Source organism: Tiliqua scincoides, chromosome 3 (assembly GCF_035046505.1).
Source record: "Tiliqua scincoides isolate rTilSci1 chromosome 3, rTilSci1.hap2, whole genome shotgun sequence".
Lineage (NCBI taxonomy): Eukaryota > Metazoa > Chordata > Lepidosauria > Squamata > Scincidae > Tiliqua > Tiliqua scincoides.
This window is the reverse complement of record NC_089823.1, coordinates 80,279,786-80,306,566: the sequence shown is the minus strand read 5'-3', so window position 1 is coordinate 80,306,566 and position 26,781 is coordinate 80,279,786. Positions and strand designations below refer to the sequence as shown.

The following is a 26,781-nucleotide window of genomic DNA, read 5'->3' as shown; positions in this document are numbered from 1 at the left end:
CTGTACTCACCAATGCTATGACGGTAGCACCAGCTCCAGCACAAGCCACGATGAATAGGTGGTAAGACAAATAGAACTATAACAGTAAAGAGGGAAATAATTGTTTCAGGGGGCACACTATTTGTGGCGCACTACTGAACCTTAATCCAGCTCTTAGAGGAAGGTCTCAACCCATGAGCTGCTGCATCAACAAACACATGTTTATGAACATGTGTGTCTGCTTATGAACACAGTGTCTGCTGTGCAAATGCAAAGCCGCATCCTATGGCATTGAGTAGGTACTGCAAGTTGATGGGTTCAGTCACACTGCTGCAACAGTAATATTGCCAAAAGTGCTGGTTCACACTCAGATTCCTCCACCCAGCTGGAAAATGTCTAGAATGGACCAAATTCAGGGGTCTGCACCATTTTCCAGGACTACGGCTATTGTAAAGCAGCAGAGTGCTGCCAGTTCCGTCATGTACCACATCCTGTTCAAGTTTTGTCCAGGTGGTCATGGACCCACATATGTGGATCACAGGGAGAAATGCAGTAAGGGGAACACATCTAAAGCTGTTATTTTGAGTGTAACTGGATTGTCTCCAAGCACCTACATTTTGGCCACTACAGTTAGCTACATCAGCATAACACTGTTAGATATTCATTAGTAATTTTTTCTCCAACACCACTGAAACTTAGCAGTGTTTCAAAAAGTGATGCAAAGGCGCATTTTTAAAAAAGGCATGCACGCATGGGGAACCTATGACTGATTCTAGTTTACCTGGCACATCTATCTATGAAGTGCACCTGGAAAGCAGCATGAAGAACAAAAAACTTGTCCAATGTCTGGCAATTGCAGCTACACACTAGATAGGAGCAGTGCTGTGGTTTAACAGAACCCAGTTAACATGAACTAACATTTTCCTAGGGAGAGAACAAATACTGAGAGCAATACTTTCTGTAGCCGTCATTCAAGGCAACCATGGCATCTTCATTACTTGTTGATGTCTGAAACAGCCTTTGATTGCCCAGTCTGAACAGTGCTGCACACCTACAGGCTGTCTCGCAGCACCTGCCATATTATCATATTTTACGAAAAGCTGATGCAGCCCTCACTGTGGAAGGGCTCCGACTCATACCATGTATTTCAGCTATGTAAAAGAAATTCATTGCTCGTTCTTGGCCAATTATCCTTAGCATACTCATCCTAGCAACAAGTGGTGCAGGCAGATGTCTTACATACGCTATAGAACATTTTGTCATGATTTTGAATCACTAAGAACACTTTTTTAGGCACACAAAAGAATATTTAAAGATTGGGCAATGTGTCTGAGTTGTCAAAATGGCACTGGATGTCACGCCCTCCTTTACCTCAGGTGTGCTGCACATATCCGCTAAGGCGGACCCACATGCCCGGCCAGGTACAGCATTCCAAGGGATGATTCCTGAAGTTAAAATACCAAATAAAACATATTATTGGAGCTGTTGGTTGACATCATTCTCCCTTCCTGAGATCTACTTCCCTTCCCCACCTACATACAAGTTGTGTTCCTTCAGTGCACACCCACACGTTGACCAGTTCAATCTGGAGTTGGCATCAGCAAATACAAAATTACCAACTGTGTTCTCTTTCTACAGCCAGGATAGATTCTCCTTGCCAAGAGATGTTCTCAGATCTCAGATACCCATATGGCAGACAAACGGTTGCTTTAATCACTACGGACACTGTCACATGCCGAGCTCGTTGCTTATATCTGTTGGGCGAAGAGAGTGCTAAGAGGGGTTTGTGACTCTTTAAAGACCTGAGATTGCAACTGGGGACACTGGCATTTACCTCAGACTTATCTTCTCTCCTCCCCTGGCTCCAACCTTGGCTTTCTGCCTTACTAGCCCTCTTGTCTCTTCTAGCCTTCTTTTCTGTGCTCCTCTGAACTATTTTACATTCAGGTTCATTTTCTTATTCTACCAAAAATATAGATATTGTGACTCTAGGCTTCAAGGCCACAAAACATGCCCTGGCCTTAGCATCTCTGAGCATAAGCATAGCTCCAGCAAAAAAGATGTGTAAAAGGACCAATGTTTGCAGCAGGCTGCTCTGCTTGCCAAGCCTGCATTCCAAGTTGGCACTATTCCTGCCAAGTAGCTGGCCTTGTCAGTACAGCAGTTTAGCCACTGTTTTTGTTATCTCTTGCTTACTACAGCTCCCACCTGCATTACTGCTACATCTCATGTAACCTAGCTAAACTTTGGAGGAAAACAACTCATGTATATATATCATGCTGCTTTGTTTTGTTCTTTGAACTGGACTGTGTGACACTGTGCGTGACTTCATGGCTGTCCCTTCCAGGACTTGCAGCACTAAAGAACTCCTTGTAAGTAAATCATGACCCTGTTATATTTTCCCTGACATCCCAAACAACCTTCAAGCCCTTGGCCAGGGCATACAGTGACTTGGTTCACTTGGCCAAAACAAAGAAGCAGGCAGATATAAGATGGTTAGGATGCAGGTTCAGAGATGCAGCTATCTATATACACTAGAAAATGGAAAATATTTAGAAATCTCTTTGAACTGAGCAACTGTAATTGCTAAATGCATGACTTGCTTCTGTGGCCAAATATACTTTTAACAACATAACACCCAGCTCTTACTCAAAACATCTATGTGTTTGGAGGTTTTATAAATTTGTATAATCTGCAAAATTAAATACGATTCCCATGGTAAAAATATCATTGCTTTTCTCCTCCAATTAAACAAGAAAATCAAGTGTCTAGGCCCTCATGGTTTCAAAGAAATTGAAAAGGTCTGCAAAAGATGACAAAAGTCTAAAAATCAACTGAAGCCTGGATGGGGCTTTGAGAATCAAGGGATTAAACGTCTATCATGTCTTCTTCAACTCCCTTCAACCTATTGCCCCTCAACCTTGGATGTGTTCATATCTTCCTTCCTGAGTCCCAATTCTTGATTTTAAAACACACCAGTTTTGCCACCAAACAGGCATTATGAAGATCAGATTCATATTCCAGTCAATTAAATCTTGTTTTGTTTTTCTGGTCTCAGAAAATTTGTAAGAAATAGTTCGGTATTTCAGCATTTGTGCAAAAATCTCATCTCAGCTCCTATACTGTAACAATGCATTGATTGTCTTGCTGTTCCAAAATGGCAATGCTGAAACAAACTGGTTCATACAAATTTTTAGTTTCACAGAAACAGGACATGCTGAGACATAGCTTAATGTTTTAATTCAAAGCGACTAGCTTGAGATGTTTTCTAGCTATTTGGTGATGGGGACCAGGCTTGCCTAAGCAGTTTATTTTGCTGATTGTTTTATTATTAAAGCCTGATATCATAATGCGGATAACAGGCACAAAATCACTTTAGATAAATGACTTGCCAAAGACAGTTAAACTGGATGCATCAGGAAAGAGGTCGGTGTAATCTGCATTAATTGAAAAAGTAATGACATGTTCAGAGGGCCCCACACTTGGTTGCTTTTCAGTTCATCTCATAAGGCTAAGGCAACCCTGCTGAAGACAGGGCAAAGAAAGAGGATAAAGCATTTAATCGGGATTAAAACAAAAGTACCGTATTGCCTGATATCCACACAGATCTGGTCTGCTGGAACTGTCATATTTGCCGGGAAAGATCTGATGACTTCACAAGTTGACCATATGTTATAGAACATAAAGACTGGCACCGCAGAGAAGCCAAAGACCCCAAGCCAGGCAACCCCCAGCACATAAGTGAGGAAAACAAACTGTGAAGAGAAGAGAAATAGGTTTCAGAGAGCTCCCATTTTGCAGATACCCTTTTGGGAAGACTCAGTGCGCACAAACACACACACACACACTCTGTATTTTAAAACCAAAGAGGTGTTAGAGTCTTCATGTTTCATTTGTAGTATGGACTTTTCTTTCCATAAATATTTTGCTTATGAATTGTATGACTTACATAGGATCTAACTACATGGGGTGACAGGGTACCATGATTGGACTTCTTAATTTTGTTTCCTGCTCAACGGCCAAGGCAACAGCCAAGGCAGTTTGGACACAGTCCATGATACAAACGAATTGACCACAGTTCAGATTGCATGGACTGTCCACATTTGCAGTTGCCCTCAAGCTGATTGTCCAGTGAAAGCCAGCCCCTCCCCACGAACACAGCTACTATTAGAGAGGAAAACAAACAGGCACAGTATGACATACACATTTTAATCTCTACCCACCTAAGCAAAGCAGCCCAATTTTCAGAACAGTATGAGTCACTTTTTGGAGGCTTTCTTATGATGCCTGGTTCCACCTGGAAACCAATAAACCACTTGCCATACACACATATATATATAACCAACAATAAGAACCTCAAGGAGGCTTAAATTAAAATACAGTGGCACTACTCATTACGAGGTACAATTTTATGCTGATTCTATCCATGAAATATTTAGTGGACATCACATAGTCTGTTGTTCTGAACTATTTGATAGAGATAATCACTACAGAGACAAAACATCCGACTTATTTTCAATACAGTATATGTCAGGTGTGGACAAACCCCAGTCCAGGGGCCATTTGCAGCCCTTGGGGTTCCCCAATCTGGCCTGCAGGGAGCCCCCTGTCTCCAATGAGCCTCTAGCCTGTTGGAGACTATTGGAGCCCACACTGGCCTGCGACCGCCAGATGCAAGCCGAGTTAGAGCAAGGCCTTTTATAGTCTCCATGTGTTTTCTGCTTTTCCCTGGGCATTATTTTAACCCCCCACCCCCACTGTGTGTGGCAAACTTATGTCTCCATGTGTTTTGGCTTGGTCTGTATGTTTTCACTGTGCAAGAGGTGTGTGGCAAACAGTGCATAGTTCGTATGTGGTTCTACATGCCTGTATTACAGATCTCATGTACATTATAAATAAGCTCAGTAAAATTCATTCATTCATTCATTTATTCATTCAAGTTCCATTTCTAATGTATTTATTTATGTAAATTTATTTGAATTCAAAATATAAATTGATTCTTTTTTTCCCAGCCCCCGACACAGTGTCAGAGAGATGATGTGGCCAATATGTCGGCTCACCTCTGGTATATGTGTTTGGACTAGAGCAGGGATGTCCAAACTTTTTGGCAGGAGGGCCACATCATCTCTCTGACACTGTGTCGGGGGCCGGGGAAAAAGAATTAATTTGCATTTCAAATTCGAATCAATTTACATAAATGATCATATTAGAGATGGAATTTATATGAATGAATGAAGGTCTTGGAATAAACCAAGGCCTATAAAAGGCCTTGCACAAAGCAAGGCCGGCCTTTCCTTTGCTGCCGCTGCTGCATCACAGATGTAAAACAGCAAGCAGCAGAGGAAGCCCTTGTCCCACAGCTCACACAAGAGGTCAAACAGTTGGCCATCACACTGAGAACAGTTTTGTTGGGCCAGCATGGACTCCAGCAAGTCTCTGTAGGGCCAGAGGCTCATTGGAGACTGGGGCTCCCCGTGGGCTGGATTGGGAGTCCTCGAGGGCCACAAGTGGCCCCAGGGCTAGGGTTTGGGTACCCCTGGACTAGAGACTCCAGATCAAGATTGTTAACAAGTTTTGCTTCTCACTTTCTTTGAGACTCTTACCCAACACCATTGGCCTCAGTTCCCATATGCATAAATATAAATACAAATCATTACTTTTTTTTAAATGAAATGGTGGGACTTTGGGGATCAAGTTTAACACTTTTTGCTGTAACTGTATGCCAACGTACAATTTATGGAAACAGTAAAAAGTCCAAGTTGCACACTATGCTGTTTTCCTGGTTTAACTTGGTGCGTTTAAAAATGTGCTATGGTAAGTTTAAAGATAAAGTATTTCCAGGAGGGGGCACAAAACATACCAGAACTTCCTGGTAAAGAAAAAAAGTTTCCATTGTAAATTGGAATTCATAAAAATTCCAAATTTTTATTTTTATTTAAAAAAACAACCTCTTTCTATGAGTTTTCTCTTCAACTTTTAAAATTTAAATATGTGCTGCTGCAGTTACTTAGAATCTGACACTTAACACCTTTGGCAGTCATAAAGAGTAGTAATACCTCTATTCAGTTCCTTAAAACCCCATCTACTAGCCAGGGTTGAAGCTAAAGGTATAAGTCAGTGTTCACTGAGATGTCTGTGATCCAGTGAGAAAGTCTATAAAGCGTTTGACCCATTTTAAGGTTCCATGACCTCTCTCTCCCTTCAAGAAGTACAAACCTCAAGGTGCTCTAATGCAGAGGTTTTCAAACTAACCCCCCACCAAGAACCACGTGTTCTGTGTTGCAGGGCACCATGACCTCCTTCTCTGGCACCGGGTCTCAGAAGGCCTCTGCCTGCAACCGGAAGCAACTGGAAGTTACTTTCCAATAGCTTCTGAGGCCTGCAGAGGCCCAGTATGGCCTCCGCATGCACCCAAAGGGCTCCAGTTTGGAGCCAACTGGATGCAAGGGTACGTAGGAGAGCCCAACCCCAGGCCTACTGAACATCAGATCACAACCCACAGTATGACAAAACCCTGCTGTAACACATTGGCCTTGGGCTTTAGCAACAATACATTGTGTGAGGCCAGCATAGACTGTATTATCCCCAAACATAACAATATTTTTAAAAAATCTTGCCATGAAATCTCAGGTGCTGCGGAAAAAATAAACTTGTACACTCCCAACTATGGACAGAATACACCAAGTTCTTTGGCTAATTTTCCTCTACAAGGGTTATGTTACGAGGATTATGTTATGTTATTTCAACTGGCCAGATCTTCATATATTTTGCACTCAACCAGCACTGAAATACAAAATAGGCACTTGATCCAACATGCGAAAAGAAGAGTGAAGTTTCTCCAAAGTTTATGTTGCCCTGCCAACATGACATTGCAGTGGATGGCAAACAATGAAACAGGGCAGAGAGAGATTCCATTACCACTGGATATTAGGCCCTGGTAAGATCTGTTCACTGGGAGTGGGGGGGGGGGGGAAACAATCGTGGCGGGAGCCAGATGTGGCCTAAGGGCCAGGGTTTGATGTCCACTGGCTTTGGGAGACACATTCTGTTAGTAAAATTTCCTACTGATTTTTCAAAGGACTTGCTTGCTAAGAAAGAAAAGGAGAACATAGGATGTCGCCATGTCAAGTAGCTAGCCTATTCCAAATGTCACAGGCTCATTGAAGATGCAGGGATACTTCCAGTTTCCAATGGAATGTGAAAGAAAATCAGTTCAATTAAACAAGACAGCACATCATACAGATTTGGGGATATAATAGTTCCACATGCCCTTCATGTGGCAACTTTCCACTTAGATATTGAATCCAACAGCGCTGTCATCATTGTTCTTCTGTAGCTTGTCCACACTGACATGGCGCACCAGACGCTGGGCATCACTCAGGATTAAATCCAAGATTTCCTCACCTCTAGTTGTGGCTAGTTATGTTTGTAATATAGGAAATGATAAATGTGGGTACTGCCAATTCATTAAAAGAGGCTGTTTATTATGGGTGGTAGTGTTGCAAATGAGTGGTCAAAGTCTGGAAAATAGTTATCAATATTTTGCAGTGTTTCAGTTACAAATGCCATTTGACCTGCAGTACATCTTCTCAATTATGCTAAAAAAAAACACAAAAAACAGCTTACACCTAGAAAATATCAGAAACCTCTTCTAGGTATATGGACAATAGAGGGTGTACAGAAATCAAACCCAAAGAAGGTGGAATGACTCAAAAAGATTCTGTGAACAGTTAACCAAAGCTTAAGTAATAATCACCCTTCAAACATCAACTGCTAAATAACAAAACATAATTAATAGAAACTGGTGGTTACTGATATGAATCCTCTATCAATTCCAATCAGGAATTTCTGGATTTGATGCTCCTTACTAAATTTTATATCCTTTTGTTAGATACTTTAAATGCTATGGTATTAAGTAGGAAAAACAGTTATATTGTGTGTACTATACCCTGATTTTACAATTAAAGATTCTTAATCAAAAATTAAGTAAAAAGTCAAGCAACGGAATCTCACTTTTTCATGAGTTCTTTACATTTCTTTTGCTTTTTCAGTGCAGTCTACCGAAGTAGCTCTTATTGTCTAGTATTTACTGACTCATGTATTTTTTCTCTCCTTTATCAAATAAAAAGATTAATCAAAGGCAACACACATGAAAACACAAATGCACTATAACCACAACCAAAAGTATTTTACTCTGGCAGCTGTATGACTTGTGTCCACTGATATCAGTCTTGAATTTTTAGAATTTGAATTTTTCAATTTTTAGAAACTACTTCAGAACTTTTATTCTTGTTACTAAACATAGAAAGCTGCGTTATACTGAGACAGACCATTGGTCCCTCCCGTTCAGCAACATAGATACTGAATGGCAGTAGTTCTCCAAGGGTTCAGACAGGATTTCTCCCACCCTGATATGGAGATGCCAGTAGATCCGTTCCCGAACCCCTTCTCACCGTGGATACTGAAAACCGCAGATAACGAAATTTACCGTTTTCTGCCCCAGTGGGGCTCCGAACTGTAAACGGCCTATAAAGGCCTCAGAATGGCCTCCGGAGCTCCTAAAAAGGCAGTTCCAGTTTTCAGCTCTAGGACTTCCAGAGGCCATTCTATAGGAGTCTACAGAACTCAGAATAACTCCCGGAGGCGTTGCCTTCAAAGGCTTCAGATTGGGCCAAATCAGGCTCAACACAGGTCTTGCGTTGAGCCAGATCCATGGATACATAGGCTCCACCTGTACAGCCCCATCCCCAAGACCCCATTCCCAAGTCCTAGGAGAATGTGGGTGAGAACCAGTCATCTCTTTTTCATTGGGTTGACATTTCTTTTTAAATTCATGTAGGTGAGCTTTAAAAGTTTAAGCTTTAAAGGTTTTAGCTGCAGTATAGACATGAGATTTTCATGTCATTCTATTTCTGTACCTCTGCCCACCACCAATTAAAGCTTAGTGAATATCAAGCCTTGCAAACAATATCCAGACTGCAGAATGGGACCTTCAGTATGCCAGAAGCTCCTGATAGAACCCTACCTCTTCCATTTTAATTTGCTCTCCTATGGCCTCTTTCCCTTTTTCTTGACTGTGAGTGGGTGGCTGAGAAACCTCTGAGAAGATCAAGAGTTTCCTTGGAGAGTAAGAACAGGTGCAAGGTTGCTTCAGGTATAAGTCAGTGTATGACTGGAAGAAAGCAACTGTCTATCTCACTCAGATGTGAAAGAAAGCCACTCAGGGGAACTAGGCGTGTGCCATGGGGCTATGGAATAGCAAGTGGGAAACTAAACTTCACGATGTTGGGATGGCCACGAAGTGGTCAGTAGATGAGCAGATCTATGACATGCAGAATTGAGGATGGAGATGGAGGAGGGCAGTGGAAGAAAGAGTCATGAGATTTGAGGTGGGAAAACACAGAAATAGTGACCAGTGTGTCACAATACAAGGATGTGGGGACATCATTATTCCACAGTGATAATAGTCAGAGTGTCAACCAGAGTGGAACTACCCTTCCAGTCTGACTCCCACTGTAGGAAAACTGGCTGAATTGCTGATCTATGACAAGCTGTGAGGCAGTCCTTGACTGCAGTTTGGAGTTAGGAAGCAAAAACTGATCATCATGCACATTATAAAACTCTTGTCCCAAATCAGAACAAAGGGTCCATATTATGGCTGCAATGATGGGATGCTGGATACGCATGCCAGTGTATTCCAGTAAGCTGAACTGAGCCCATTTACGTACGACTTTGGGAGTTCCACAGAAGGGCATGGCCTGGAAACCAGGCACATAGCAACTGAAGCACAGGGTTGACATGCCCATACATTTCTAATCAGCCCTTTATGGCATGGGTCCATTGGAAACCCAGCTATTGTTAACTAGGATATCACCCTAAACTGGCCTCTATCATCACCATGCACTGGGCAAAACTGGCATTGGAGCATACCCAAATGGAGGGCATCAGAGTTTGCCATGACTCTCAATGCTAGACAAAGGGACAAAGTAATCAGGTGTGTGATTGCAAAGAGTATCATTGATACTCACTGTATCATACTCACCATTCCACTGATGCAGCGGCCACAGATGGTTGTCTTGAATTCCCCATGCAGCTCCTTCACAGCACTCGTTGTATAAAAGCCCTCCGCCAGGAGAATAATTCCATACAGGAAAAAAAACGAGGCAATGCCATAGATCACATATTGCATGAGCTTTATTCTGAGAAGGAAACAAACAGGATTTGGCCATGTAGTCTCTTTCACGTTCATACACAGAGGTGAACAAACTGCAGAGGAAACAGTGAACTTCTTCAGGGTAGCATCGGAAATTCATAGCAGTTCCAGCCAAAATTCCCAAGGCACAATGTTATCAGAATGATTGCAGAGATTGCAGGGAAATGGGCCAGAATGGGGGCTAAGGTACTTGAGGTCAGAGTTGTATATTATAAGGAGGCGTTCTAGGTGACTGATTTTCAACCTTCTTCATCTCACGGCACACTGACAAGACGCTAAACATGTGAAGGCACATCATCAGGGTTTTTTTGACAATTGACAAGGCACACTGCACTGCTGGCAGGGGGCTCACATCCCTCAATGGCTCTACTAATATATAGCCCTCCTCTAAACTTCTCTGGCACACCTGTGGACCATTCATTTGCACACCAATATCCCGCAGCATAGTGGTTGAAAATCACTGGTCTAGAGAGTCTAGTCTAGGGCTTCTCAAACTAGGGCATCGTGACACCCCAGCCTGAGTGCCCTGGTCTCTGATCCCTTAAGGGCGGGGGTAGGGGGAGGCAGGGATGCTAAGGGGGTTGCAGAGACTGGCATTTACTTACCAGTCCCTGCAGCAGCCTCCTGGGAGTGTGGGGAGCCCTGCGCAACCCTCCACAGGGCTCCCTGAAGCTTAGAAAAAGCGGAGCAATCGCGCTCCACTTCCGGTTTTGCAGAGGTGGCGCACGATAGCTCCACTTTCACTTTTTAAGCTTCAGGGAGCCCTGCAGATGGTCACGCAGGGATCCCCGCACCCTCAGGAGAATGTAGCAGGGACTGGTAAGTGAATGCCAGTCCCTGCAGCCCCCTTAGCAATGCAATCCAACCCCCACCACCACATGGACTTATTGCAGCACAAACTCTCCTAGTCAAGAAACAGGGTGGCAAAAAATGGTAAGCAATACAGAAAAGTGGATTTAAAATGCAGGGAACTCTATGCCTAATAAAGGTTTATTCATTCATTCATTCATGTAGGGAAGAGAAACATTTCTAACTGAGAAGCTGGAGAGCCACTACAAGTCAGTGCCGACAGTACTGAGCAAGATGGACCAGCATTCTGACCCCAGAGTTAGGCAGGTTCCTACGGCATATGCGTACGTGCAAGATTTCACATGCTGCCAGAGTGCCTCACTTGGCAGTGATTAGAGAGGGCATTGCATTATTTGCTTAGATAGAGGCACAGCAAAACAACACTGTTCTCTCCAGTATATTTTTAGTGGTCTGCAATCTCCTGGCAGCTGTTACTTTTCTGTCTTCAGTTGCTATGGAGCTGGTGTAACTATGATCTCTTGGAGATGTACTGCTACACTTGGTTTTGTTTTCTTTGCAGAATTAGACAACATATTTGGACCCGGAGGTTGGTGAGAGTGATCCTTGTCTGGTTCGATTCTCACTGCTTTCCTGCCCTTTAATCCGCTAGAGGGACGGCTGTAGACACACAGGAGGCAGGACTGTTGTCTGCCTGCCTCCTGTGCCTCTATAGCAGTTCCTTGAGTGTTAATAGTTTTGCCTTCCTCCAGTTGGTTGCTTGGTTTATTTATTTACTTTATTTGAGTTTATTCATTGTTTTTTATAAATTGTACTTTTTAAATCTATAAATTGTAAGCCACCTTGGGCATCTGCTCCAGCAGAGGAAAGGATAAAAATCTTTTAAATAAATATTTGAAGTGAAGGTATATTCTGAGCTCCTAAGAGCAACAGAGGTGGGCAAGCCCATCTTTTCCCTCTTGACAAATGAAACTAATCAAAACTATCTAATTTTTGAAAAATTTCCCTATAAATTCCTATAAATGCTTTGCTTGAGATGAACTCAGCAAGAGACACTCACACTTTGAAATACACTAGCAACTTTCTGGTCTGTTGAGTTAGCATGTATGCACATTCCCCACTTTGGACAACTGCACTTTATATGGATGCTTTGTTGCAACTGTTCCGTGAAGCAAGAAATTGGGTTTCATACTTACACTTCAGATAACAAAGCATGGTCAGTGGAGTTTGTGGAAAAATGCTGTTCGAGGATAGATATGGTCCCAGCGAGTGCCACATGGCCACAGCCACAGAACAAAGCTACCCCAGAGAAGCACAGAATCGTGGCCACAAGTGAAGCATATGGAACTCCTCCCAGGCACTTAATGCAACACTCAAAGCAACCTAAGCACAGAAGAAGAAGAAAAGAAAAAAGCACAGGTAACATTATGTACGAGACAAAATCACTTGTAAAAGGTCCAGGCACTTTTAGCAATTAGCAAAATGTTGAGGACCAAAAGAATGGACAACACTTTCTGCTTTAGCCAAATGACCTGCCATTTTAGAACTATGTACAATCTCAAAGCACAAGACTGACAACACACCAATTCTGTGATCTGTTTCAAATGAAAGGTCAGAGAGGAAGCAAATTTATGGAGGCTGCAAAAGGGAACAGGCTGGCTTTTTCCTGCAAGACACAACTTGCATCTCGAAATGAAGGGCAGGCAACAAAAAATATCAGGTCTTCTAAACAGTGCACCATGCTGCTCTTTGTTACATCTCAGGAACATACTGGTTAGGAGTGCAACCAGCGAATCCCCAGGTTCAAATCTCACCAGAACCATGAGCATGCTAAATGATGCTTTCGGCAAGCCACACTCTCTTAGGGTGCAATCCTAACCCCTTATGTCGGTGCTTTCCAGCAGCAGCAATACAGCTCTGAGGTAAGGGAACAAACATTCCCTTACTTTGAGGAGGCCTCCTTGAGTGACACCCAACTGCAGGATGCAGCACACGTCCCATTGGCACCGCTATGCCAGTGCTGGAAAGCACTGACATTAGGGGTTAGGATTGCGCCCTTAGTCTCAAAACTACTGGAATATGGGGAAGCAGGCCCTTCTCAGTAGTGGCATCAAACGTATGGAACTACCTTCTTCTCAGTTTATGAACTGCTCCCTCCTTAGAGGCTTTCCAGCAGGGCCTAAAGACATTTCTTTTTTGATTAGCCTTCTGTCATGGCTTTTTATCTGACTCTTTTACTTCCATGCTGTTTTAGATTTTACAAGCTTTGCCCTTTTTCAGTGCTGCTGGTTTTGTGTTTTTATGATGTCAAGGTTGTTTTAGAGAGAGAGAAAAAGAGGCCCAAATCCTAACCAACTTTCCAACGCTGGCATAGCGGTGCCAATGGGGTGTATACTGCATCCTGCAGTTGGGCAGCACTCACGGAGGCCTCTTCAAAGTAAGGGAATGTTTGTTCCCTTACTTTGGAGCTGCAATGCCCCTATGTCAGTGCTGGAAAGTGGATTAGGATTGCACCCAGGGAGAATATAAACATATTGCTGTTTAACATATTTGGTTTTTATGTTTATAAACAACCTTGGGTGTTCCTCAGGGAGAAAAGTGGGATATTAATGTAGTAAATAAATAAATAATGATATAGATTTTATAGCCTTGTTAGAAGGATTACCAAGATAATGTATGTGAAGTTCTTTTGAACACATATACAACAAACAAAAATTACTTTCTCCTTCTCTCTCTCTTCAGAAATCACGCTTCAAATTCTTGCTTTGGAGAGCATACAGATGGATCCAGAAGAGGAAATTTGTCTCAAGCTTTTGGTTCAAATTTTATAGACTTTTTACCAAATGCTCATAAGAACATAAGAACAGCCCCACTGGATCAGCCCATAGGCCCATCAAGTCCAGCTTCCTGTATCTCACAGCGGCCCACCAAATGCCCCAAGGAGCACACCAGATAACAAGAGACCTGCATCCTGGTGCCCTCCCTTGCACCTGGCATTCTGACACAGCCCATTTCTAAAATCAGGAGGTTGCACATACACATCATGGCTTGTAGCCCATAATGGATTTTTCCTCCAGAAACTTGTCCAATCCCCTTTTAAAGATGTCCAGGCCAGATGACATCATGACATCCTGTGGCAAGAAGTTCCTCAGACCAACCACACGCTGAGTAAAGAAATATTTTCTTTTGTCTGTTCTAACTCTCCCAACACTCAATTTTAGTGGATGTCCCCTGGTTCTGATGTTATGTGAGAGTGTAAAGAGCATCTCTCTATCCATTCTGTCCATCCCCTGCATAATTTTGTATGTCTCAATCATGTCCCCCCTCAGGCACCTCTTTTCTAGGCTGAAGAGGCCCAAACGCTGTAGCCTTTCCTCATAAGGAAGGTGCCCCAGCCCAGTAATCATCTTAGTCGCTTAGAAAGATCCCACTACTTGCACCATGCCAGTTTAAAAGCAGATGCTCTGGAAGCATTCCACAGCACAAATCTACTCAGAAAATGAAAATGCCTTCAAGCCCTCAAATGCAACTAAATTAATTAGGCAAACCGCTCAGAAGGGAGCTTCACAGTAATATAAAAAATGAAGCATAAAGGAAAGGAGCTCAACTGTGATGTTGGACTTGTTGTGATGGAGATTCTAGGTGGAGTTCAAAATGGCGAATCTTATAGGTTGAGCATCACTGAAAGTACCATGGAACTACCAAAGAAATAACCAAAAGACCATTTACTTCAAACAACACCTTTAAGGAGGATGATTGTTTCATTAAAACTGGGGCAACGGCTGCTCTAAGCATCTTTCCCCCAGTATCAATCCAATACTGAAAGAAAGCTGGACAAGGAAGAAATGGTTTCAAATAATGAAGCACAACAAGGAAAGTGAACCAATATCATTTATATTAGAAGTAGACAGCTTCCTCGCTTCATCTGAAATCAGAGCAAACATTTGTTTACCATATTTATTTTTGCCCTTCATGTGAAGTTTTGGTCTTCGTTCAGCTGCATGGTTCAGTGAACAGAATACTGGATTTCCACATGGAGATCCAGTTAACTCACTATGGATCCAGGTTAAGCTTGGCAAAGTTACTATCTTATGCCATATCTGTTGATGAAGGGACAAGATAAAGACTGTCAAAGGGTATTGAACTTAGTTCAAAAATTAATACTTAACATATATCCCATAGACTAAGAGTTGCTATGACTCTTCCTAATGACCCTCTTCAGGAATATATTCAAAGGAATATATTAAAAATAGAAAATAAAACAATGAAAGGAAGTTCTAACTTTATAAATTCCCTAAAGAAAATTCAAAAAATGCATCTTCAGCGTCCAACCAAAAATTCTGATCAGGAGACTATACCTCGAATACAGAACCGCAAAGACTTGTACTGGAACCCAAAAGCTTCCCTATGTGAAAGAGTCTGAAAACTTCTCTAAGTGAGTAGCTCTTTGCTTACTGGGACATGACCATGCCAAAGAAAAGGCTTACAGCCTAACCTTCCCTTAGATGTAACAGCTTTGCCCATGTGGGAAGGTTCCCATGTGAAGAATCTTCCCAACCATATTTTCTCTCAAGTCTCTCCTGAGAAGGTACAGTCTGTAAGATATATACTGATGAATGTTTGAACTGGTTCCCCACTGTTGCTAACTACAAGGGGTAATTGAAAAATGTATTCAGCTTATGTGAAAAGATGGTTTGGACTTGGACCAAGCCACACTTCTCTCTCCTACACCACCTTTGCAAATACTCATGACGACTCATTTGTTCAGAAAAGAAAGACTGCCATTTTGCTGATCTCTGTGTTATTTATTTTATTGTAGTACAGGAGGGTTCCTGTATCTGCAGGAGTTCTGGCAAACCCACAGTGGATACAGAAACAGTGAATATGGGGAACATCTGTATAGATAGCGGTCCCCATGCACCCATTACATTACTTTTGTTTTACTGTAGAAGAGCTTGCAGCACAGGTGTTCCTTGTTTAACTAGTAGGCAACTAGCCTACTAAGGATGTAGGCAACTAGCCTGCACACTACAGAGAGACTAACAGGAAGCAGAATTCCTGTTGGCCTGCTTGTATTTATATAACACCTTTCTCATAGACTCAAGGCAGTTTACAAAGGTAGGCTGAACACAAACACCATTTTTCAATGAGGTTTTTACAAGTATTATTCTATGAGAAAATCTCATAGAACCTTCCATTTCTCCAGATGTTTTCTCTTCCTAGTGTAGTCATCATCCTGGCTGCTGACTCTTGCATGCTCCAAGCTCTTACACACAGCTGCAAACCAAACTTCAGACCAGTACTCAAGATGTTATCCATTTTTTGCCAGCGGACTCCTCCACACTCCCCCCAGATACATGCCAGCGGCTTCTCATACATATTTTGATCTCCCTTCGAAGCAACTGATCCTGTTTAGCTTTTTCAGGCAAGGCAACATCTCAACCTCCAGCCCACACCTTCTACCAAGTAACTTGCAGTTATCAAGTGACTTCACAGTCCAAGACACCACTTGACTGAATGGAGGTTCACAGGAAGGAAATATTGAAATGGGGACGCAATGGGTCTGATCTAACTTGCACGGTTTCAAATACAACTAGGCTATGTCTCTGATTTCAGGGAAAATAACACTGTCAGTCCAAAGAGATGTGGGCGGCAGAGGAAGAGTTCACCCAACACTCATTCTGAGATATACAAATAACAAAATTGCAAAACATGGTGTTTGACCATTTTCAGAGTTGTACCGTAAATTTAGCTCAGTGTAGTTAGGTAAATACATACTGGGGTATGCGTTCATCCCTCTCCCCCTTAATAAGCACAAAATGCATAAAGTTGTGGCTCTCTGGCACGTCCATACACACTCTTGATTAAGTGGACATACATACATTCACTTTTCGTTTCAAAAAGGCAGGAGCCAAGTAGGATTCATGACATCTGTTTCCAAGATCAATATTCGGATATTTGCCTATATCAATTTTTATGTGTAGAGTCCACTTTGGTGTGCATCACATGGGCGAAACCAATGACGCATCCAAATCTGAATAAATTCCCATCTCTAAACCTTTACGTCCATCTTTGTGTTTTATATTATACAATTCATTAAATGGTCTGCTTTGCTAAAAAAACCACAACAGTTTACCTGTCAGCCTAATCCCAAGCAAAAAAGAATCCCCAGATGGCGTGGAAGCAATTAAATTGCCACAAGGGGACAACTGAGAAACATTCATAATTACGGACAGGCTAGTAGAGCTAATGACAAATAATATGGCTTCCACTCTTTGAACAACAGATGAAAACCCTACTCGGAAAACAATAACACAAATGGAATAAATAACCCCCTTTACAAAAATATGGTGGAAAATGTTAAAAATAGAATGTGCAAGTACACTGACAGTGTTCAACACGACCCTAACACAGTTGAGCAAAACAGTTTCAATATAAACTGTACAGTACAGACACACACATCAGTGCCGCGGGTTTTCAATGGCCATTTTGTCTAAAGCTTCACTAGAACCTTTTGTGCAGTTCAGCAGAATAAAAACATTTTTTGTCCTTAGGCTTGTGAGCAGCAGTTACCATGGAAGCAGGTTAATAACAGCTCAATGATTTGCCCAGAGCTGCCGGTTGAACCTGGCTACAGATTTAACGCACTCACAAAAGGGGGCCGGCTAAAACAAGGACTGAGATTATTCTCTGGGGAATGAAAAGCTCTCAAATCTGCACACCCACACACAGACACAAGTGCACGCACACTCTTTTTGTTTTTGGAAAAAGGAACAGGAACCAAACTTCATGGAAACTGCAGTCCCCGCAGGATGCTGGGGGAAAAAAAGGAAAACTATGCACAAGCCAGCATGGGCGATCCATGTACAAGGCGGCACTATGAACTGAATAAACCATAGGCAATTCTCAGGGGTGTGCGCTATGACCGTGCACCATGTGCACATTGACGTTGAGTGTTGGGAGTTTTGACCTGAGCCCTGTTTATACTGGTAACTTCTAAATCAGGGGTGTCAAACTCGTTTCGTACCGAGGGCCGAATAGCATTCACGATGCCTGCTAAGGGCTGGAAGTGATGTCATTAGGCAGGAAGTGATGTCATGAAACAGGTCATAACCAAAAATAAACATTTTTTCTCACTTATGAACTCATTAGCTGCAAATGACAGAAGAGAAAATATGCAAATCTTGATCATATTTCAAAATATGGAAGAGCCCAATTTTCATGCAGGCTGCCCTTTCAGCAGGAACACCTCAGCACTACTCAGCAGCTGAGGGCTGGATAAAGAGATTCCAGGGGCTGCATCCGGCCCCCGGGCCTTATGTTTGACACCCCTATTCTAAATGCTCATCAGGGAAGTTGGGGGGGGGGATGCTTGCACACACTTATGACAGTCACACTTGTGACCAGTGACAACTGCAAGTATTTCTGGACAAGTTCTAAACTAGTTTTCATTATTATCCTTTTAAAAGTGAGCTGGCAATGTGCTCATGAGTAACAAAATAATGCTATATAGATTTGCCTTGCCAGTGGGCTTACAAGGAATAGGGGTCAATTCACACAATCGTTTTGATATAGCAGGCCACCACTGGTTGATTATTCAGTAAGACAATGGGTCTTCTGAATGCTCGAGGCTGATGCTTACCAGGAGCTGCTAAGCTCCTGAAATCATGCAGTCAACAGGTTCCAGGTGTGCAAGAACATTCAAAGGATAAGCCACACTACCCCTTGCCACAGACAAATAGTCATACAAAATCATGTTTTAATTCTTTTTGAGATCAATGACTTCCGTTTCAGATGAATTAGGTTGGAACTGGCTGTAAGCGATCTGGCAAGAACACTCTTGTTTCATAAACTCTACAAAGGCCATTAGAAACATACTATCAATAACATTATGAAAAAGACCATGTGCTTTTGAACTGATCATCATTCAAAAATTATAGGAAGATAGGCAGATGCACTCCAAACATTTTGGAAATGGCCTTCGCGGTAGTTTAAGGTTCCACCTGTTGAGCCAGGAGCCTATCAGCCTACACCATGCCAGATATTTGATGCAGCCCTCTGGCCAAAACGTTTAGAGACCCCTGCCCTAGATCCAGCTTTGACAAGGTTTTGTTTCTAACTAAACATTTACCCAGGTATAGTGAACTTATATTGTGCCAAAGGTGACAACATACAGGTTGGTCTTCTACGTCCATAGATTTGGAACCTACAGATTTGATGGGTTCCAAACCCATGGTGTAGGACCAACCTGACTCTTGGATGTGATACATTCACTGGACATTGACACAAGCCTGACACATTCAGGAACAGAACCCCCGTGGATGCCAAGGCTGGACTGGAAACGTGAGATGGATTTTACATATATAGAGAGGACTTGTTCTCATGACTCAACATGTTTGGATGATGTGTAGGTTGACCAAATCCTCATCGGTTGGAGAAAGCTGTGAGATGGACAGGTGATATTTCTCCACATGGTCCAAAGTCAATGTGATCATGAGAATTCGTCCAGCGATACAGAAGCTTCTTACAAAAGAGGCCAACTACAGAAATCCACAGGTTCCTTCACGTTGTTGCTGTTGCACAGGAGTTCTGCAATGCACACATGTGTGATCTCAGCCCAACTGACATAAGAGCCTCACTGAATCACAGAGTTGAAAGAGGCCTAGAAGATAATTGAATCCAAGTCCCTGCCAATGCTGGCTGACTCTCAAATCAGCCAAATTCTTCTTTCCACCTGGACAGGAGCAACAATTATACATGGTTGCTTTCTCTAATGATTGCAATGGTTCCACCAGACAAAAAAAGGTAGAATTACAAATGGAAAACACTGGGCTATGTAATTTTCCAGTTTATGGGCAGCCCAATTCTATGGTTCCCGGCACCTGAAGGAATAGCAGAGCCAAAATGGCTATCCCTGCATCCCAAGGGTGTGGGGAAACCATCAGAGGTCTTCTTAAGAGGACTTTCATCCCTTCCACTCAAGTAAAGCCCCAGGCCCAGCTATTTTGTCAGTGCAGACTTGAAAACCTCTGTGTCAGGCTTTTCAACCCAACATGGAGGATAGGATCCGGTAGAGGAGGCCTCCGCCAATCCCTACTCCCTTCCCAGGCTTGTTCTTCCCCTCACCCTGCCCTCCCCCACCCTGGAGTGCCTTCCCCTGCCTCAAGAGACTGCACTGCCACCCAGTGGTCTCACCTCTGGGCAGCCGAGTAGCATCCTTCTCCCAGTACCAGGCCCAGCGCCAACTGGTGCTGGCTCAGTGTCGGAGCTCCTTCCTCTGAGGGTGCCATAAACGTACTTTACAGTACATTCATGACATCTAGCGCTGGAGCTCAGCGCTGGTGCTATGGCCTGTTAGGATTGGGCCCTTAGACTGCAATCCTATCTACATTTATCTGAGAGTAAGCCCCACTGACTACAATGGGACTTGTAGAGTAGACATGTATAGGATTGGGCTCTTAGGGCCCAGTCCTATCCAATTTTCCAGTGCCAGTGCATATGGGGTATGCACTGCTTCCTGTTGGGGAAGCAGTAATAGAAGCTTCCTCAAAGTATGGGAACATTTATTCCCTTACCTTGGGCCTACGTTGCACCTGCACTGGTGCTGCAAAGTTGGATAGGATTGAGCCCTTAGTCTGTTGCACTGAAAAGGCTCTTAAGTAGCAGGTCTTATTTAGACAAAAACCTTATTCAAACAAGACGACAGCAGCACAAGCTTTGGCAACACAAACTCCTATCACTTACAAGACGCAAGTGGTTGATCCCATGTTTGACATCAACATTGATCTGATGCTCTATCATCAGAAGTGCTGAACCATATGCTCATGAGACAAGACAGCAATCCTCTTGAACCACCAGCTTGAGATATAGGTCAGAAAATGTCATCTCTCTGTGTGCCTATAGGGCCTTCTACATCATGTCTAAAACATTTCTTTATCATCAGGGGGAAATTTTCTCTTCCACTCTCGTTCTATAAACTGAGTTGGCACATCACAGTTTTGCAGATAATTTTTTCAAAAGCTTCCAAGTGTTACATTTAGTATGATCAATATTTAATGCAGCAAATTTTATTTCCCTGAACGCTCATGTAGGCTTTGTGCATACAGGTGCTAATCTACAGAAAATATTTACTAATCTGATGAAATAATGGCACTAGAAACAAATTTCAGTGTTTATTAAAGTCAGATAGTCAGAAACAGATTATTAGCACCACAGCTATGAGAAATACAGTTTCCCCAACTTACCCGGGGAAAAGCATATATAAAGATATATATATAAAAGATATATAAAGCATATATAAAAGATATATAAAGCAAAAGGCTCTCGAAATAAGACATGAAGCAGCATCTTCCACAAATCTTTCCACAAAAGCATATATAAAAGATATATAAAGCAAAAGGCTCTCGAAATAAGACATGAAGCAGCATCTTCCACAAATCTTGATAAGCTTCTCAAGAAGTTATCTTCAAAAAGTTTCTCTCCAACCTAGTTAAAATATGAATTGTGTGTCTAACCCTAGACCTCCCACTCCATGCAATACCTTCCTTTCCATTCCATGTCCACTTTATTGCCTATTCAATACCTATCCATGAAAATATTCCTCTATTTTGCTGCCTTTCTTTCCAGTTTCTCTACAGAAAAAGTCTGTACAGAAAAGAGTCTCAAAAAAGTCATACCCAGCTACTCTACACCCAACTCACCAGAACTTTCTGTCATCCTCTACAATACACATCTTACACAAACCCTGTTCTGTTCCGCAACTCCACTCTCATGCATTCCCAAAGTGTCCCCAGTTTATCTCATGTTCCTTCCCACCTCCTCATATTTTTCCAGCTCTCGTTTTGACACTCTCTCCATTACACACTTATGCCAACCCCAACTCAGCTGCCCTCTCCAGCATGTCTTGCACTCCCCAGTATGGCCCTTACCTCTCCCCTGAGCCAGAGTCCCCACATCAACCTCCTACGTTCACTAGGGTGCTCTTCTAGCATTACTCAATTCTGCAGCAACCTTAGGGCAAGGGGAAAAGATTGACTAAGAGGCTCTGTTGTATGTGACCTCCAGCAAATACACATATTCTTGGGGGGGGGGGGGGGCTTTCTCATTGAATTCCATGTAGTGTAGAAATTAATAGGACAACTCCAGTATGCATCCCTTCCTCCTGTCCAAAAAAAGGACACGTCTCCTTTAATGCAGAAAACTAGAAATGTTGTTTATATGACCCAGTTCTGCCAAGGCGCTCCAATTAGGATTGTTAATACTGCCATGCTAATAGTTGGGGCTCTGCATGAGGCTACAGAGGAATCCAGCACAGAAAACTCAAGGCAGGATAATGATCAGGAAGTGTTCTTTTGCAAACAGATTGAGATGAAGAGTCCACACATCTCCCACTCATATTTTCCCACATTTCCCCAAGTGCTCCTTGAAGCGACTGCCAGAGAAGTCAAAATTAAAAAGTCAGTCCTGAGTATTATAGCCCGACTGAGTAATCTGAAAAGCCTGGAGCTCAAAATTATTAGATCAAAGCAAGGGTATTACTTTTCTGGGACACAAGAGAGCCTTTCGTCCCCTGTCCCCGTCCCCAATCTATGTGAAGCACTTCTGCTGTGTGGAAAAATGAAGCAGCGTTCTTTCTTTGTTTCAGAATATCCCACAGGTTGTGATTTGTCCAAGCTCTGCTTGAACACCTCAACTCTTAGCCCTAATTCAGAGGAGAATCTGTGCTTGGTTAAGTTCCAGGTCAGAATACTACATGACCCAGCTTCACTTTTAAAAGGTTCTGTACCCTTACAAAGGCTTCTATACATGCAGTGCTTGAACACTAATGATATGGAAGAGAATCATGGGTGCGTTGATGTTGCACACTTTAGAAGCCAGCACATGTGATAAGAATCCTTTTTAAACATGGCTCTGGTCTGAGTTAAATGCTGCCTGGGGAACTACTTTAACTGTCCAGAGTATCTTAAATAAATCAACTCCAAATCACCAAATGATAACAAATAGCCTCCACAGCTACCAACTGTCAAAATGGATGATCTTTCCTAACAAAAGAAGAGAACCAAACTCCTATGAAGGACCACTTGTTTCTTTAACCCAGTCGTATCAAAAAGAGAGCCTGCTTTAAGATGGCAAATCTAAACCACACACACACAAGGAAGTCTCTGTAACCTCTCGCCATGCAGAGGAACCCAGCAATATATTAGCAGGGCTGTGGAAAGCACAACCTGTTCACAGCAGAGCTCAGTTGCACAAGAAGCTTTATGTAGACTGCAAAACAAAACAAGAAAAGCAACTGATCATGGTCACATGGCGCTGGAGACAAGACAGGAAAGAGATATGTCTAGTCGAAGCAACACAGGGCAATCCACAAACATTTAAAGTACATTTAAACTGATGGAACCAAATTAACAACTCCCTTTACAGGTGGTGATGAAACACATACACATGCTACTAGGTATGTCTACAGTATGCAGACAATATGTGAGGTGTAGTTCCCATATTGTCACTGTTTCAACAGTTTGTTTCTCCAGATTTCCTCTCTTCTGCAGAGAGTAGTATGTATGGCTAGGATCATAGATAAAACCTGCCTCACTACACATCACTGCAAGCACAGCAAGGGCCAATATCACCCATTGACTCACATCCACTGACTTGCCAATGCTTTGTAATAGATTGAACTCTACCACCTGATTCACCATTGTTTGACCATATTTTGCTTCAGGAGGCTGAAATGTCATGTTTCCTAATGCAGGAGGTTCATTCTGACCAAGGGAAGGAGTCTGCCTGAGGCAGGATTAGTACTTTTCTACAGATACTTCTTTAGGTTGATGGAGCAGTCCTGTGCTCTTTGTAGAGTTTTGCCATTTCTCTGAAGCAATAACAAGTTTTATTCATATCTGAGGTAGGTGAACATATCAAACTGCAGAGCAGATGTACAGGAATCTACTGTTTTTAGGTGCCAACTGACTACGGGTTAGCAGATTGGTTATTTTCACTAACTGATACATTAATACTTTTCAGCTTAACTATACTTAAGGTGTTATATCATTGGGAAAAGGGATATCATAGGGATTTCAGTTGTACACATATCTAAACACTACATTCCTGCTGTTGTTAGAACTAGATTGTGACAAACACCTGACCAATCTCCATAGTAGAAGTCATGGAAAGTCTTCCAAGCGCACAATAGCATACATTTTGTGGCAAAACAGCGAACACTGCCAGCGCAGGAGACAAAAGTTGTACAGTCATGTGTGTCATGTCCCCCATTCGTAAACCAGAGGGATGGGCTGGTGTAGCATAGCAGCTAAGATACTGAACTATGAATCAAAGCCCCCAATTCCAACCTCACCTCTGCTGCACACTGACTGAGTTACCACCGGCAAGCCTCTCAACCTCCACTCCACCTTCTCTAGTCTGGAGATATTATTTACTCATTTAAAACAAGATAATATATGTATAGAATGAATGCAGAATTTCTCACAGTGTTGGCTGTGATTCAGGGGGGAGGTCACAAGTAGCCTGGAAGGGCATCACAAAGCTCTGAAGAACTAGATTTGATACCTTGAATCTCCAGAATTGGAGATTCCGAAGCCCCAGAAAAAAGCTTCCAGCTTCCAATAACATAGGCCAACACACATTTTGCTTCCTTAAACATTACACCAATTCCTGGGTATATTTGGGGTGCTGATTCCAAAAATTGCATCCGTTTTGCCCTACCACGTCTAGTTTTGGAGACACAGCATAGCCTCTTTAGTGAATGGTTCAAGCAGCTTCCTCATGAGGAAGCCTGCACCATGGCTTCCTCATGAGGAAGCTGCCGGAACCATTCACTAATGAGGCTATACTATATCTCCAAAACCACCATAAAGTTTGGGAAAAACTTTTCTGACCCTCAATTTTGTAGGCCTGTGTAATTGTAGGTTATATTGAGCTAAATGGAACATTGGTCTTACTCTAGCTGTTCTCAAAGTGCGGTTTGTGACTAGCAGTAATATGGGCAGGGCTTACTTAAACGTATACATTATTCTTTTTGGGGGTGAAGGGGGAGTTGCAGTAACAAAGTTTGAGATGCCTGTATTAAATGGACACTAGAATATGCTAACAAGCATGGGCCAGTTTTCTCTTCTTTGGGCTAGACAAAGCACACCAACAGACAAGCCAGCACTTCTGTATCTGTTCCTTGAAAAGCCATCAGATGTATGGACAGGAGCTGTAACTCAGGGAGACTTCTGTGATGGAGATAAGGGTTTCTTTGAAAAATTTCTAGCAAGAAATCGATCATATAAAAAGAGATGGCTCATATTTGTGACTGGAGTCTGTTAAAAAATACCAACAAAAGGATTTTTAACAGGCAAAAATAATTTCAGAGTTCTGAATTACCAACTGTATCAAATATTTTGCCATTAGAGTCATATGTTTAAACCACTACGGGAGCTAACCACATCTGGAATTAGATAATGCTTGCCCACTGCAAGACAAAGAAGCTTCCCAACATCTACTTATAATAGATATCACTGAAATAAATTGGTTCACAGAGTATGATTGTAATTTTGACATTTGGACCTGTTGGTAACCTGAAGGATGGATTCTGCAGAGCCAGTAGACAAACTGTTTACAGTAGTGACCAATTGTCCCTTTTGTATGGCCAGACCTGCTGCAAGGTGTAGGAGATACATATAATCTGGAGGGGATCACAACATTGTCCCATGGGTTAGGGAAAAAAAAAGGAAGTCAAGTATCCATAGTGTTCCATGCTTGCAGTTTCCTGAAACCCAGATCATCCCAAGGGTGAAAAGGGGACTAGGAAACAGGAGATTCATGACTAACCAAGCTTATGAATGATCCTCACATGAAATGATTTGTGATCGGGCAAGCAAAGGAGAGCCAACTCCCAGTGTAAGTTACTACACATCCTTCATGCAAAGCTTTGCAAGTCGTCACTCCTCTCTAGAGTGCAAACACATTCTGCATACAAAATGGATGTGTCAAATGCTCTCCACCCCTGACCTTTGTCCGTGGATCAAATCCAGTGACACAGGAAGCAGATCATCAAATCATTGCAAATGTTTGACCAGTTGGAGCATTAGCTAACCCCCCGCCCCCCACAATAGCTAGTTTATAGGCTAGACTAGTTACTAAGATGTTTTATAAATGTGGACCATCTGGTTCTTACGACTAAGTGAGGAGCTTGTATGTAAAATTGTGCTATTTGTTCTTAGCACCATTCTCAAACTGAGTAAACCATGTATGCTGAGCATCAAGTCCACCAACAGGCTCCTGTATGTTTTAATTTGCATTGAGAACAGAAAGGCTAAGCACAGTTCATGTAATATGCAAGTGTTATTCTGGTTATCCACCCATACTTTCTTACCAGCTGCATAAATAGAGACACTAAGTTGAGATCAGTAACCAACCACAGTGCATGTTTCACATCATCTACAATAATGTGTACTTTAAACTTGATTGCTATAGCAACCAACAGGCAGAGCCCTTGTAGCATGCTGGAAATTTGTATCCTGACTTCCAAGCCTACTTATCTACTACAGCATTTCTCAAACCCTAGAAGTGCCTAGAAGTTCTGGGGCTATTAGAGACTGCTTCATGAGCACCACAAGCACACCATAAGTGGCCATCATCTGCTGGACCTGAACCACTCTGTGGATGTGTGGGCACTCTGGGGCTCCCCAAGACTCCCTGAATGTGCAGACAAGGCTCCCTGAGACTCCATTTAGGAGTACAAAGGGCTCTGGAGACCTAAAAGTTTGAGAACCATTGTTACC

At 42.5% G+C, this 26,781-nt stretch overlaps 1 protein-coding gene across 2 annotated transcripts in view; it reads right to left on the bottom strand.

Annotated features, from left to right (window-relative positions):
• GPM6B (glycoprotein M6B) overlaps positions 1-26,781 on the bottom strand; it is a 119,274-nt gene that overhangs the window by 2,876 nt on the left and 89,617 nt on the right. For both annotated transcript variants that reach the window (XM_066620063.1, XM_066620062.1), the window contains exons 2-6: positions 12,196-12,382; positions 10,022-10,178; positions 3,563-3,734; positions 1,351-1,424; positions 11-76 (exon numbers count right to left, since the gene is read on the bottom strand). In XM_066620063.1, coding sequence (XP_066476160.1) covers positions 11-76; positions 1,351-1,424; positions 3,563-3,734; positions 10,022-10,178; positions 12,196-12,382 — 656 coding nt within the window. The remainder of the gene's footprint in view (positions 1-10; positions 77-1,350; positions 1,425-3,562; positions 3,735-10,021; positions 10,179-12,195; positions 12,383-26,781) is intronic.